This window comes from Eulemur rufifrons, chromosome 3 (assembly GCF_041146395.1).
Source record: "Eulemur rufifrons isolate Redbay chromosome 3, OSU_ERuf_1, whole genome shotgun sequence".
Lineage (NCBI taxonomy): Eukaryota > Metazoa > Chordata > Mammalia > Primates > Lemuridae > Eulemur > Eulemur rufifrons.
In genome coordinates this window covers 12,265,001-12,281,254 of record NC_090985.1, presented here as the reverse complement: position 1 = coordinate 12,281,254, position 16,254 = coordinate 12,265,001, and the positions used below count along the sequence as shown (strand labels likewise).

Sequence of the window (16,254 nt, the reverse complement as noted above, 5' to 3'; positions counted from 1 at the left end):
ATGTAATAAACTACACTTTGATTCAAAATCAGACATTTCTTATTTAATAACCTAATATTTTCTCTGTCAACCGTGCAGTCTATCCTGATCTACCCCTATTCACCAATGCTTTAGCAAGGTAGGGTCTTTTTCCTGACCCCTAACCTCGGGCTCCCTATCCTGTCTTGCACACAGAAGTAAAGGGTTCCTTCCTGCTCCTTTGTACTTTGCATGGGGAACAGACTTGTCCCTGCACACCCCTCCAAAACCTCCCCGCTCCAAAACTAAAAATGCCAACTAAGCTCCCAGCACTAGTTCATCTTTGTGGACCTTCCTCTGCAACCTCGGGTGTGCCCCTGACTACCGTGATGATGAGTGTCGGTATTATGCCTCCTGCACGATGTACCTGCTCATTTGTTCAACGACTACTTAATGACTCACACAATGTGGAAAGCACTATGCTAGGAGCTGAGAGGGGTTTTAAAAGAAGAGGAAACATTGATCTCTATTCTTTCTGGGCCTAACTTTTCACCTATGTCCTGCCTTTCCAAGTGGGTCCCAGGCTTCTCTAGGACAATGGCTTTTTCAGCACCATGCAGGCAAAAACCTGCTCGCTTCACTGTGACAGACATCTACAGCAAGAGGCAGAGAGGTCCACGTTAGGACTACGAGGACAGCAAAGGAAGATAAGACCTTTGTTTTCTGAAATGTCATTTAACTAAATTTCTGATAGTCTATTAATAACATTCTAGCACAAACATAGAGCAAACAAGATGAGTGACATGTTTCCTTCTTCTAACTCCACTTCCTGCTACTGCTCGAGTTCCAAAACACATCATCCACTATAGTTGCCTAACATCTCCCCATTTTCATTCCCCCTTCAAAGTCCTTGCTCCTCACAGCTTCCAGAATGAACCTTTGTAAGTTTATATCAGATTGTATCACTCCATTATTAAATAGTGTCCCAACTTTCTTCACCTGGCCCCTAAGTTCCTACACAATCCAGTCCCACCTAAGACACGAGCCTCCTCTCCCTCGAGAGGCCCGTGTGGCTTCTATTCTCCAGTCTTCTTGCTTTCTCCCAGGACCTTGGAAAAGCCCTGCAGGCCTTGAAACATGCTCTTCCCTCCTTTAAAAGAAATGTGTTTCCTTAGTCTCTGCTGTGCCAACTCCTCTTCATCCTTGACATCTCAGCTAAAATATTGCCTCCTGCGTGATCTCCAGTCAGGCGTCCCTTTAATGAATGTTAGCACGCTGTTCTTGCTCTTAGCAGTATAATTGAAATTAGACTACCACCGGTTTAATTAGTCACCTCATGTGAGTGCACAGGCCAATTCCTATTCCCCGCCATGTCACTAGGGCAAACCATAGGGTCTCTCTCACAGAAGAGGTATATTTACTGAATAAATTAAGATGTTACTAAGAGACCAACTACTAAAACGGAAGTGGTTCCTCTGTTAATTCATGGAATGCAATCGACTGTCATGGTGACATTAAGTTATAAACTGCTAAATCTTCTATATACTCCCAAACTTTACATTGACTAGGATCCATGTTCTTTGGTAGGCAGTTAAAGCAGACAGCCTGCCAAAGGCAGATTTATGTAGTTTTTAATGTGTTTTGCAAAAGTTGGTCTCAATTTGGGCTCTGCTAGCCATGAGAATCTCATGAAAATTAAAAGCATTCGATCACCACTGCTGAATTTTCTAGAAATTGCCATCATCCTTTTGTAAACAGGGCATCCCTAAGAGCAGAAGTATTGATATGGATGTAGCTTCAAGAGAAGGACAATGAAAATAAACCTTAAAATGGGTATGTGGTTTAAAATTCCCAGTGAACAATAAGATTATTCCTCTTCTGATACAAGTAGTCTTATGTTTCAAAAAAAAAAAAAACAAAAAAAACACTAAAACAAAAAAACTTACAGCCACTATTATAATTTACAGAAACAACTCAAAAGTCAGTATTACAGCATATGGCAGCAACATTTTAACTCTATAATGTGGGATCTAAATGCAGTATTTTGATCAACAGTTTCTGAGAATAGCCCTTTTATGTATAACAAAAAAAAAATCATGAGCCCATAAAGGTGTTTTATATTGATAAAACTATTATGCAGATTATCAAAATGTGAGGTGCAAGCACTAAACTAGTTTAGTATGAGAATTTCCCTACCATAAAGCATATTTTTTGTCTTAGTTTTTAAGGCAATAGAAATAGAAAGAAAAACATCTTATAGGGGTAACTGTAGATTTCTAAGAGTGGTTGAAGAGAGAAAAGTAATGAGTAGTGCTTATATTTCCAAGATTATCTATTTATTAATCATGTCATATATATCAAGAATGTTCATTTAGGTTTTAAGTTAACCCTCAAAATACCCGTGAGGACATGGAGGCTTAGGATGGATTTAAGATCAGAATGTAGTAGAACCAAATTAACACATGGGTGTCTGCTTCTCTGTATCTTCTATAACATAACACGTAGGGATCAAAATGAGAGGCAAGTACCATAAAAATAAAGGGTAAAACCGTGGGCAATAATTTTCATCTTCAATGAATAAATCATTGAGCTAAACATTGATTTACTAAAGGCAGGAGCCCCAGGCCTGTGGAAAAGGCTCATGCACTTATTGAATGAATGGAGTACTTTACCACAGCCCTGGGAGATCAAACCTGTGTTTGGGACAGACCGAGAGCGCCTCCTAATGGCACAGCCAAGGAACCAGTAACTGGAAATGCCACCCTTGATTGTGAGCGAGGTCCGTCTATTGCAATGGCACACACCACCCCTACAGCTGGTATCTGCAGTAGAGGAGGACGGGTGAAGTGAAGGAAGATAGAGGTCTCTCTTACAGATCCTAAGCTCTCTAAGGGTGTGTCTACTCATTGAGTCTAAAGTCTCAAGGGTGAAATAAAAATCCCTATGAACTTCTGGAGAAGTAACTTCAAATTGTGAGTCAACATTGTATTCCCAGTTTTGTTCCTTCACTCCCCTTAATAATTCCCCAGATTCTCATCATGACATGCACACTATTAGAATGATAAGAATAGGAAAAATGAAGATGGGACTGTGCTACAAAAAGAGGAGATATTGAGACCTATTATGTTGTGTTATGTTATAATAGTAAAATACTTACCCTCGTCCTCCACTGAGCTAGGGTTAGAATGCTGCTCTGCCTGCTCTTTTCCTACTGCTGGCATGTCAAGTTTAAGAAAACTCTCCTAAGTTTCTATTTCCCCTGTATTATGCCAGGATTCTTATGGGTGGAGGCACTCCGGTAGTGGTAACAGGGTAAAGGTTAAAGGAATAAACAGGGAGAGACCAAAGAATAATCAGTGTTGCCACTGGAAGATTCTTTAGGGGGAAGGGAGTCACTCTACAAGAATTATTTTAAAGACCAAAATTAACAAACAAAGTTGAATGAACAGGAAGGTTGGTGTAGGAAACCACATTTTGATTCTAAGAATGCTAGGCAGAGTCCCTGACTAAGTGTTGAATGTTGGCATATGTGGGACGCCAGTGGTGGCCAAAATGGCTTCAATACTGATAAGCTGAATTAACCCGCGCATGGTACAATTCCAGCTGCTTCTTCACAACATTCTGTCAATTATAATGAGGCCACACTGAACAATTCTGCATATATGAGCTGAGTATAGCGAGACAGTTTCCTACTTTTCATTGGTTGATATATGTCAATAGGTAACTGTTGTCATTTATACCGAAATATGATACAATTCTTACCAGAAAATAGTTTGGTTCTCTAATATTTTACTGTTAACCCATTGTTTACTATATTCTCCTTTAGCAGTTATGAGATAAACTCTGTATTTTCTTTCAGCAGTAGTAATTCATGAGTCTGATACGTCCTGAGCAAAGTAGAATATACTGCACTACCCTCTGTTAGGGCTTGTACTATACATAGGGAACCGGTTGTACTAACCATTTCTCAGCTTTGTCTAGAACAAAAATGTTCTCCTCTCTCATTTAATCATTAGAATGTGGGTTATTTTCTTCTTAAAATAGCTGAGTTTGAAGACTAGCAGCAGCTGAGTGAAATATGTTGGTCTCATTAAATACTACACACAGCTACGTTCACCTTGAGTCTCAAAGTATAATTTATCATTTGCTTCATGAATCAAGGCTGTGGCCTGGTTTACTACAAAAGTAATGACATCAGACTGGATAACCTATTACTTAGAAATTTTAGGTTATGCTGGGCACAAGGAATTTGTGAGGCAAACTCTTTAATAAAAATATCTGACAAACTCTTCATTAGAATAATTGCTCATGGCTATCCACATGAAATGCTAGCATAGACCCGAAAACATTATATCTTTCACCAATTTTAGAGGGAGGGGTTCTAACAGAAGATAGATTACTTCAGATTCTTTGTGGAAAAAAAAGTCTTCTCTCTTATATACAAAATCACAGAAATGCTAAGAAAACACCCAAGATATATACAAACTTAAATTTATTAATAATAGCTTCACACAGTAAAATGGCATATTTATACTAGAATGAATTCATAATTTAAAAACAATAAATATACATTTTTTACACATTAGAGAATTAAAGCCTTCATCTTTCATAAATATCTTAATACTGGTAATGTAGACTTAGGTTTTTAATATTTTTAACACATTTGAAAATGTAGACTAATTTTTTCCTTTATATAAAAAAATTTTTATGGAAAAGAAATTCACTTTAGTATATATATCTTATTCCAGTTTTCTAAAATACTAGCATAGTAATGAGTGTTCAATTTTTCCAAAGTTTATTTTATCTCTTTCTATGATCTTAGAATCATAATATCAATAACAATTAAGGGGGAATATCCTTCTAATTTGATCACAGTGGATTGAATGACCCATATTTTCTTTTTCTAATTGCTACTTGCAAAGAGATAGATTGCTTTAAACCTAATAAACCACTGACAACAGGGCTTACCACATGCATTCCCTTCCTCCTCTAGTACAGGCGGTGCCTGTGCCCTGCACACAGAAACTGCAACCTCTGTGTGGACTATTGCCAGGACCCGTCCACCCCAGCCCAGAATGCTCTCTTCCCTGAGCATTTGCAATAAATGAACATTGATTTCTAAAATAAGGCTGATTGGAAAATGCTGAATATAGTATATAAATAGTTACCTATTTCTTAAATGTTCCTGGTACTGACAACAAACGAGTGCCTCTTCTGATCCGTGATCAAATGACACTGGTGGTTCTTGGGGTTTTCGTTTGTTTGTTTGTTTTGTTGTTGTTGTTTTACTGTATATCTAGTGAATTGGTAATGACAGTGACAACAGCAATAACGCCTGAGTTCCTACTATATGTCATGATCGCTAACCTCTTGAGGGTATTAATTGCATCCATATCGCCACCTCACTGTAATCCGAATCCATTTCTTTTTTCACGTAGAAAAGCTGCACTACAACTGTCTGGATTAGGTCCACCTTGTAGCCCTAAAGCAACACCTTGGTTGGGAACACACTGGGAAATTCATACAGGAGGCTGCCCACGTACAAAGACTATAGACAGTGAAATTTGATTCTAAAAACAAATATCAATATGGTCGAAAGTCCTGTTTAGCTAATGACAAATCACTAGGCCTCGATTCAGAATAGTGATAATTTTCTCATGGATAATACAGAGATAGGAAAGCACCAGAGCAGTTAGTCAAACCACACAGCATTATTTTTTTTTCTAATCACTGCTTTTTGTTACTGGAATTCCTTTCTACTTACCTCCGTCCACTCCAAAACTGTCTACTGAATACCTTGAATATAAAGAAAACAACAAAATAACAACATTTTCCCCAAAATTCTTCTTCCATAAAGAGGGTCTTTATAAAGACTCGTTTTTCAGGTTCCTCTCCTATTCACTTCATTTTCATAATCAAAATACTTTTGGAGAAGATACACTGTCCTGAAATAACTTTCATAAATACCAGTTTTGGGGGGTTTTATGGAGGCCATCTGATAAGATAGGTAAAATAACGTAGCTTTTACAAAAGTGTTTCCATACATGGATGTTGCTGTAAACAAGCCTTAAAAAAAAAAACAAAAAAACATAAACTTTTAATGCATTAGAATTAGTTTCTGGAGATCACAAAATATTCAACTTATAGCAAATATTTTTTAAAATCCTGCTGGAAGGCATAAATGACTTCTTGGGGCTTGAGACAGTTCCTGAGACAGCAATAATCACGCATTCAAAAGGTGCTGTCCCCGCCTGGAGCTCTGACTTGGGGGCAAAGGCGGTACATGGGCAACGTATGTAACCTGCAATTCTGTATCCCCCATAACAATAAGATGAAATAAAAAAAAAAAAAAAAAAGGTGCTGTCCCTAAACACTTAGGTGGAAGTCAAAATAATTTGCTCTGGAAAACTGGTAGATAACTCTAAATGTGCTTTAGGGATGACAGGGCCTCTAATGTCAAAGGCTCATGTGAAATGTTGAATGTTTTCATAAAATATAAGTAAACAGAAGAATTTCTAAGCTAATATGAGACTATAAACATTTACAACTATATTAATGAACATAAGAAGTAATCATTTGAGTGTTTCATCTATAACCCTCAAAATTTATATCTTCCAAGTGGCCCGACAATCATTTTTGGATCTGCTCACTGGTCAGGATCACTTTAGAAAGTAATCATTTCTATTCGTTTATTTTTTGAGGCAAGGTGGAAAGCACTTTTTTCCCCACCTAAATTTATATTTTCTGCCATTTCTGTAATGCACTTAAAATTAAAATTCTCCTTTCCAAAGGTTAAGCTTCCTCAAACTCAGTCTCAGAAATTTCAAGGCTCTACCCATATGGTAAAATTATTTTTGTTCATAAGGAAGTAAAAGTGTAGACGACATTCTAAAAATATGAGACATAAGAAAACCACACATACCATACCATATCAATAGATAGAACTATGCTGTAGAATATTCCTTGTATTCATCAATTTCATTGGTAAATAGCATCTGTCATGCAGGCGGCTAAACTGTTAACACAAGGGGGTAATTTGGAAATGAGCAGAGAGTCACAGATCAGACACTGGAAATGTCTGGATTACTCTACACGCAGTGGAGTGTGATTCAGCACAAAGCGTGTCTGCCCTGGCCTCCATCTGAAAGTTCAAGTTAGTGAAACACCAAGAGAAACAACCTGTAAGACAACATCAACCACAAAGTGGTCCCAGGACCTAAAAAAACTCTGGTTGTCATTACAGTGAGGTGTCAGCCTGATTCGCCTTCATGCTTGTGTTGATGAACCACGTGCTGTGAAGGGTACAACACGCCCAGCACACAGAGCAGCAGAGTGAAGGACAAACAACTGTCCTTTGAGGTGCGATAGAAAAGCTTAGCCAAAAACTTAATTTAATAAACAAAAAAGTCCTGACACTAATAATCCACAATTATCTTTGAAGCCCAAATGGGCTAGTACATTACCGAAACAGAGTAAATTATTTGAAAAAAAAAAATAATTTTGGGACAGACAGGTATTATATGAAAGAAATTGCTCAAGTATGCATCTTTTCTGCTATGATTCTAGGTGAAGAAGCATGATTGCTGTATAGATACTTCTACTTCTTAAGCATGTTGCTGGGTCAGAAGATTATGTCAAAGCAAGAAATAAATAAGAATAAAGATGAATTAGAAAATGTACATGATCTATACCTGAGAAATCTGCCGCTACGAGATCGACTGCCTTTAAAACCTTCACTTGTAAAAGGCCGACGTCCTTCATATCTTTCAGGGAGTTCTGTAAGCACTGAAGGTTGAAAAGGAGATCATAAATGAACACAGCTTTCTAATATACTACTTAATTCCATAAAGTCCTACAGGAAGCACATTCTAGATTTAGCTTCCCCTTTCTCATGAAATCTTTAAAATGTTCCAAAAATGCATGATGTCAGTCAATAGGAAAGTGAGGCATTTACAGCAGCCAGATTAAAAGAAAAGTGACTGAGAATTAATTAGCTACAGCTTTAAAATAAACCAATTAGAAGCACATGCAATCTACTTTTAACATCGCCCCCTGGTGATAGCATAGATATCCCACCGGGAAAATGTGTGGGTAGAACTACATTCGTTCTCTTTTTTTCCTCCTTCTTTCTCTTTACTGCAACTTTTAAATCACCCTAAAAGGCAACATTATTCTGACCTAGTTAGTACAAACTGTATGGACACCAGTGGACTAAACTTGGACCCATCACAGATATTAGCAGTGGGAAAAGAGTTGGGATGAAATAGACTGAATTTTCTGATCTGTGTGTTAGCCAGTTCATTAAATTAAAGATGGGGCACCTAATATCACCCCGTATTCATATTTACTTTAACCTGTAGTTTGCATGAGCCAAAGACTAAATATATCCACTGGTCATTCTTAAATATATATAGCAATATTTGGCTATATACATACATGGCATCTTTAAGAAACTGTGCATGAAAGAGATCAGCAGATAAACTCTCTTCTCAAGCCTCCAGAACACATCTACTGGAAAAGATGCTGCTTCAAAACCTTCAAATATACTGTTTCCCTCATTATTAGATAGCTAAAAACCTATGATAAGCAGACCCCAGGGATTTATGGGAAGATAGTAAAATCCTTGTTATTTATGCATTTCAGGTAGAATAACAAAAGCTTAATAATAGTTCAGGTTTGCCTAATGCTAATATGCATCATTCCTAAAAACTTTTTGAAAGTTTTTTCTTCTCTGGTTTTTCAATGTAAGGCAGCTAACAAACAAAACAGCTAGTTTTCAAGGTAAGAGAAAGCATTTGAAATAAAATACTTTTACAATTTAGAAGTAGAAATGCCTTTACAGAATATCTGTTCTTACAACCTAAAAAACAAAATCCAGGGGACTGTAACTTGTGTTTTTGTAACACAGCATTCTTCCCCCTAACATGCTGTCCAGCCTGCCAGCTGAAGAAACACTCACTATTTCTATTTCGATTATAGCCTCTTCAAACCTCTTTTCAATTACTAATCCTCAAATCCTAAGGCATTATTCAAAGCAGCCATTAGGATGATATCTAATGTTGCTTTATAAATACACAACACTCCTGATGAATTTGGTAAATTTTGCAATTTATCCATGGGAAAGCTTGGGCAAATTCACTGTCGAATTTTCAATTGTTTAAACTACAGTCATCAGAGAAAACAGTGAATTGAGTCAAATCTTATTCAGAGTACATCAACCTGGCATGCACAAGCTGCCTTGACAATGAGCTATGGGGCTAGGTCTTGTACTCCCGAAGATAAAGAATTATTCAATTAATCAATACATCTACACAGTGAAGGATTCTGGAGACACTAAAGTTTATGCCGAGAATGATATTGCCATTGAATAAGGATTCATCTTTGCTTCATTTTCATGCCACTGTCCTGAAACATGCCTTCCCTGTGTGGTAATAAAATAAACGTATTGATTTACAAAGAAGATAGGAAAAAAACAGAATGCAAATAAAGGCACCTAGAAAGCCTGAGTACAAAAAATAAATGAAGGGGACACGGCCATTTGATTTAAAAATGCTGAGTGGACCGTTAAGCACATTGCGACCACTTAGGGAGAAATCATACGCTGCTATTATCATCCAGGGCAGTACAGTCTGTTCGTACAACCGTCGTCCGTGCTTGTCTAGTGCTATTGCTTTACAAGGCACGAGTAGGTTCTTGTTTGGTTCCAAAAAGTTCTGCAAAGGTATCTATGACACTGCAAATACTAATGCTTGGTTAAAAAGAAAAGTTACTTTTGTGAACTTATATTAAAATTCCTGTTTACATATGCAGACACCTTAAGCAAGAGTCTGCTTCACTGAGGATTTCAATGTTTTCCAAAGACTCCCTAAAAGCTAAAAATTCAAACTATTTTTTCAGCTTTTAAAATACCAAGGCAAACTCTGAGTCTACTTTCACCTCTTCACTAACACGTTAACCCCAGGGTCTGATGTCTTGTTTTATGACATATAATTAAACTTCGCACAAAGATCTCTTTTGATGCAGTTTTTCGACTTGTAGACTTTGTTTCAACAAAGACTTTGTTTTAATAAAAGGGAGGGTGGGAGAAGGGGGGAGTGGTGTAAAAGACAAAGCACTCACATATCGCTGGGAAATCTGCTTTCTTTCGCTGGGGTCTGCTAAGGGGCACACACACAGATCAGAGACGGAGACTCCCGCACAGGGCGTAAGTGTGACCAACAGAAGGAGAGCCCCCGGACAGCTCTCCAGCGGCAGCTCTAAGCAGTTGGCTTGCTTCAGAGGAAGTGCCGAGATATCCACTTTACACCTAGAAAAGTTCCAGGAATCAGAGAAAAAAAAAGTGATTAACTCGAGGCCACTGCAGAACCTCCAAAGCACCTGGCTTTTATTTCATCATCCCCCAACCCTCACTCTGTCTGGGCTCGGGGTTTATTGAGCAGTGAGGGTCTCAGGGACTCCCCAGGCTCGTAATGCACACTCCCAGCCTAACACACTCTAAAATTAAGGAGAGAACGAGGTACAGGAAATCAAAGAGAAGGCAGCATAAGGGGATGGCAAATGAAAAGAGAAGAGTTAGGTCTCTGCCAAGTAAGATCTGCAGAAAGACAATGAGAACAAGAACTGGGGAGAAGAAAAGTTTCAAAGTTTAAGCATTAAGGGTGAGAGCTGTATACGGCTTCCCTGCTCTGTGTCTTTTATGAGTAGAGAGAATAAAAGATCATGGTTGAAAGAATGAAGGAAAAAAGACATGAGAAATGCAAGGGGGAAAGTGTGAAAGGAGAAACCATTTTCTTCCCGATTAATGCTAACTGGTGAATTTTTATTTAAAGAAACATGGTAAGGTGTTTTCCTAATAGGCACCGTGCCACGGGGTTTCCCCAGGTGGGTTTCTTTTGGACAAATGGAGCATGAAGTGCTGTTGATTGATCCCATTTCAGCAGCACTGCCAGGAAAGGCCGTACCCATCTGCTATAAATTGCATGTTTTCTGCCTCTTAACAGCCAATGTTCCAGGGATGTTGAAAACCTCAAACACATTTAAATACAGAAGCAAACACCAAAAACAGGGGGCCAAGGTGCTAAGCCATTTATTTGCTTTAACACTGACAACTGTGGGTTTGCCTGGACCACACCTGCTATGTTTATGTACGCAGGTGGGGGAAGCAGGCAGGGCTGACTGCAGGGGGAGGTAACTACCGCATGGTAGTTCCTAGATGTAATTCTTTTTCAATTCTCATTTGTCCTCCATAATTCTTGAATAAGAGGAATATTCAAAACTTCAGCAAAGGATGGATGCACCATTGTTTATTGTGGGATAAAGGATGTTTACCCCACAATAAATAATAAAGATGGATTCTTACCCTAAATCTTCTATGAACTTTGTATGTTAGCAGATAATTACAAACAGGCAAACTTACATAATATATAAAGCAATGACAAGTTTGAGCCGCATGGCTATGTGGACAAATTTCCAGTTTAATAAATCTGAGAGAAAGCTTGTGATCCCCTTCCCAATTAAAAAGAAAAAATAATTATATTAAAACTCCATACCAGCTTTTATTATGTGATTTAAAAATATTTTACATACTGATCTGTGCCTGTAAAATTAAGTATGCACAAGCATTTATTTCCTATTTATCAAAAATGACCCTGGTTATGGGAGAGAGTGGCCATTAGGGCTTTTGCATGTAATAACTCTATCAAGTACTTCTATTGGAGAATGTTACAAAAAATACATTAATATTTTAAGATAGTCCTCTGATTTGAATCAAAACATTTTTTTTCTGTAGCAATAGGAACCTTTTAAAGTTTACTACTTTCTGTGAAAAGAGAGGTTACTAAATATTTTTATTTCATAAACAATTGTTACTGGGAAATCAAATTTTCTTGGAAAGAAAAAATGTCAAGGGATTTAACTATGTCATTTCTAGGAAAATAAGTACTCACATATTCTTAACTAATATTGCAGCAGTACATCTGCTTAGGAATACTTTGCTAAGCATTATTTTGCAATGTTATATGCACTTTCAAATAAAGCTCTTTCTTATGAAAAGAGCCACATTTGTAAGAATTTTCTCTGATAGTCACTTTATTCCAAATTAGCAATAACCAATTCATGACACACTCTTTTTAACACCATTAATAATGGCAGTTTATATTTGTCCCTTGAACGTTTACCTTCTTCGTTGTGGTGGTAGTTGTGTTTGTTTTTTGAACAGCCAAAAGTTATTTAGAGGCAAGTGCTCTGAGAGCTAATAATGTTGGAGGGTCAAAAATAATGCATACGTAGGAAATACTAAAATTTTCCTTGGATAATTCAAAATGGACCTGACATTAATTCTAAAGAGTAATCTAATGCTGTGAGCAATATTAGCATATTTAGAATAACTCTGCAAACTCCCATAGCGACTGTTTAAATGCACAATTTACTGGAAGGGAGCATTTTGTTATTTTAAACAAAAGCTGAACCACATACCAGATGAAATGCAAACTAAATATTGGGTTTCTTCTCAGAAATTACACATTTTTCACAAACTTTTCAGTCTTTTCTGTGCAATGTGAAAGTTTTACCCTTTTCTCATTTTTAAAGATTATTTCATTAGCTAGGAAAGAACATCTGCATGCAAAATAGCTATGCCTAGTTTAGATACCAGAGCCCCATAAACAACAGGTTGAGGATTCTGGCATCAACTTAATCATCTGACATTCTTTACTAACTAATGAGTGAATTCAGCCAAATACTCACTTTTACATTCTTAATGACCTTACAGAGCAAATTAAATTGATATATCAGCATCATGTCAATCAAAATTAAAACTTGGTCTTTGGCACATGGGTGATGAGGGTTCCTGACCCACCACGTGATTTGATGTGTAAGTCTTGAGAATTAATTTAAAACTACCTTCTTAGCTCCCCTACAAAGATGGCTTTCTATAAACTTTCTATATCTCTCCTACCCACTTGGCTTCCCCATTTATTCTTACATTCCGTACGAAAGAAGGAAAGATGGGAGAAAGAAGAAATATATTTCATACAAAACCCTCTCCCATTCAGGCTTTCTGTTTTATCCTATTTCAACCCTAGTTCATATTGCTCAAGTTTGAAGGAGAACCAGACGCTCTGGATGTTAGCCAGAGACTGGGAGAATTATTTGCATTAACCCCAAGCGAGGAAGGGACTACTGCATTATCAGCAAAAGCAGCACCAGAATTTTTTTTCCCCTGCAAAAGGACTTTTTTCTCCCGAACTGCAGACACTTTTACCAACAATACTCATCCAACCTTCTGAAAGACAGTTAAGAATCAAATGAACCAAATCTCTTTTTGTGACTTTTCTTAGGTTCAAAGGTAAATGGACTAAAGTTTAAAATCTGTAAGATGCAAACATTCTATAATACATTCGTTAAAAATATCTTTAATATGAAAGATCTTGAAAGGATAATCCAGGCTGCTTCTTCTTTTCCACTTTCCATTAGTGTACCAGATTTTTCTCCGAGAAAATAATATTAATAAATAATTTGGCTGGTCTCTTACAACTTTCAAGTCACTACTGAGGACCTCTAAATATTTTGGTTTTTTTTTTTCCCAAGACTTTCTGTCATCTCTTTAGCTACCTGTTATGGGCAGGACACAGGATTAGCCTCTAGCTGTTATGGGCAGGACCTAGAATTTTCTCACACCTAGACCATTTTCGTTTCTGTGAAGGGCCAAAAAGTAAATATTTTTGGTTTGTGGGCCATATGATTTCTGTTGCAACTACTCAACACTGTCCTTGTAGCATAAAAGCTCTAACAGATAATGTAAATGAAGGAACAAGGTTGTTTTCCAATAAAACTTTATTTACAAAAACAAGCAGGATAGTTTTAACCTCTTATTCATTACCATAATTCTATGTTTTATATTACAGACTTGTCAGCTTTTACCTTAAAAGCAAGGGGCAAAAAAGAGTGCTAGCCATCTGGATTTGGCCCACGGGCCCTAGTTTATCTACTTCTGACCTGCAGAATTGCTAAAATGTAGCTGTGGAGAATTATACCAAGGGAAGTATTTTTTAAAAAATTTACAAGCATGGTTACAGATACAACAAACATATTAATGAAGGTGACGGTATCTAAGATATCAACCTAATAACTTTTTAAAAATAATTTTTAACTCACCACAGCCAAAGCAACTCTGGCCAAAATAGCCAATGACCTATTTGCTAATCAAAACTGATAAAGCAATAAAACTTATAAAATTGCTCTTCTGTCTGATAGAAACAAATGAAAAACACATACTCAGAGCATCTATGTAAGAAATGCAATGCATGAGCATTAACCAATCAGGTCTGTTCCTATGGAATCACGTGTGACTTCACACAAGGGGACTAACCATGTTCGGACGGTCATTCAGAAAATTCTCATTCCAATGTGAGCTATTAGAAAATTCAGTCGGTAGGAGCTCCACTGTGATGGCAAGATTTACATTATGGAAACAGAAATAGCCAAGACACTGCTGCGTTTGTGCCTAGAGAGGAGCTGCCATTTTCATTTGCATGAGATGGAATCCAATGGCTCTGTGACCTCAGCCTGCCCTCTGCTCTAGCCTCACCCTGTGACATCACTGACACTTTTCATCCTTGTGGAGTTTCTCAGAGGGAATGTGCTCTCTCTCTTCTCTATGCCTTTGCCTGTATTGTGCTGTCTTTCTGGGAAGCTCTTCTTCCAACCTCCTTGCCAGGCTATCCACCTTACCGATCTCAGCTTAGACCTCTGTCCTTCCAGAAAGACGCCTCCTTTTGCCCCAAGCCCAAGTTGGTTTCCATGGTGTCAGGATCCACAGCCCTCACTCCATGGTATATCACTGCTTGCTTCCTCGTAGGAGCCCAAGACTCAAAAGTGCCCAACGACAGCAGCCTCATCTGTGTTATCATACACAGGACCCTCAGCACTTTGCAGCCTACTGGACACATGATGTGCTCTCGACTTGTTGAATGAATTAAATGTACAAACGAATGCCAGCAGCATAACGAAACTGGTAAATTCAAAAAATCCAAATTGCAAAGTCAGTGCTTTTTGTTAACCAACAATCGCTTGCAGTCCCTATTTCTTCCCCTATTTAAGAAAGGAATTGAAACAAATGTATTCACTGGGTGCCTCCCAGATTAAAAGTTCCATTGTCCTACTCACCTGAGGAAAACAAAGACTAAATCACTTTTCTTCTTCCTTCCTGCAACAAGCATATATTAAAGCTCTCGTCTCCAGCCCGCAGGCAGTTAATGTGCTGATTTAGCATTGTTTCTGACCTCCCGTTCTTGTCTTTCCCCATTAATCCCACAGCATTTTAATGTTTTAATTCAACACATAATTTTACCATATCAGTCAGCCAAACCTGCTCAAGTTTTACTTGCCATGATAGCTTTTAACCTCTTATTCATTACCATAATTCTATGTTTTATATTACAGACTGGTCAGCTTTTAACTTAAAGGCAAGGGGCAGAAAAGAGTGCTCGAGTTTTAAAAGCTGTAAATCTCAGAGGCTAAGGAAGCAGGGAACAGGAGGAAAACGGTGAATGTGTCAAGCCTGGCTGTAAAAGCAGATCAACGACATGGGGTGCAATTTGGCCACAGAAATACTCCAGCCCCGATCTTTCACTGCCTCCGAGCCACTAATAAACTGGTAGAATGTCAGAGCCACTCTATAAGGCACCATCTGGGACTAAGCAGGGACTCTGAGGCAGGCCAGGCAAATTGGGCTTGTGCATTCTCATTCTTAACCTTTCCAAACTAAATTAAGTCTGGAATGTTCTATAAGAAGTTAATCTCGAGGATCATCTTGAAATATAAAATATACTTTAAGAAAATGATATGATTACTTTGAAAGGGCCTAAAATGGAATAATCTATAGTAATCTATATTGATATTCTTGATGTTTTTTTTTTTTAAGTTGGAACAGGTTAAGTTTAGCTGTATGTCTTACTCTCCCTAAAACCCATTCTCCTTGTCTAAGATCGGATGCTGTCTTTGTTTTGCCCATGAACAAACACCAGAGTTCTTGGGAACATGGTTTAGGTGGATGTTGGATCTTACTCAAGCACCTTCGTCTCACCAGCCCCAACCTCCTTAGGAGTGACCTGTGGCTCAGCAGGACCCCACACTGGGACTCCTACGGCACAGGGGGAAGTCAGAAAGTTCCACATGCCACAGGAGAGCCTGACTGCTGGGGAGGGCTGTGTTGTAACCGTCACCAAGCTAACAACCTACCAGTGCCAATGTGATTTCTCTTCACATAACCAGCCACTACTCCCTCCAGCCTTTTCA

At 38.0% G+C, this 16,254-nt stretch overlaps 1 protein-coding gene across 3 annotated transcripts in view; it reads right to left on the bottom strand.

The window, feature by feature from the left end:
- The window catches only part of MCTP2 (multiple C2 and transmembrane domain containing 2), a 227,231-nt gene that overhangs the window by 97,056 nt on the left and 113,921 nt on the right, over positions 1–16,254 (bottom strand). For all 3 annotated transcript variants that reach the window (XM_069465770.1, XM_069465771.1, XM_069465772.1), the window contains 2 exons: positions 10,078–10,264; positions 7,650–7,743 (listed from right to left, as the gene is read on the bottom strand). In XM_069465770.1, the coding sequence (XP_069321871.1) occupies positions 7,650–7,743; positions 10,078–10,264 (281 nt within the window). The remainder of the gene's footprint in view (positions 1–7,649; positions 7,744–10,077; positions 10,265–16,254) is intronic.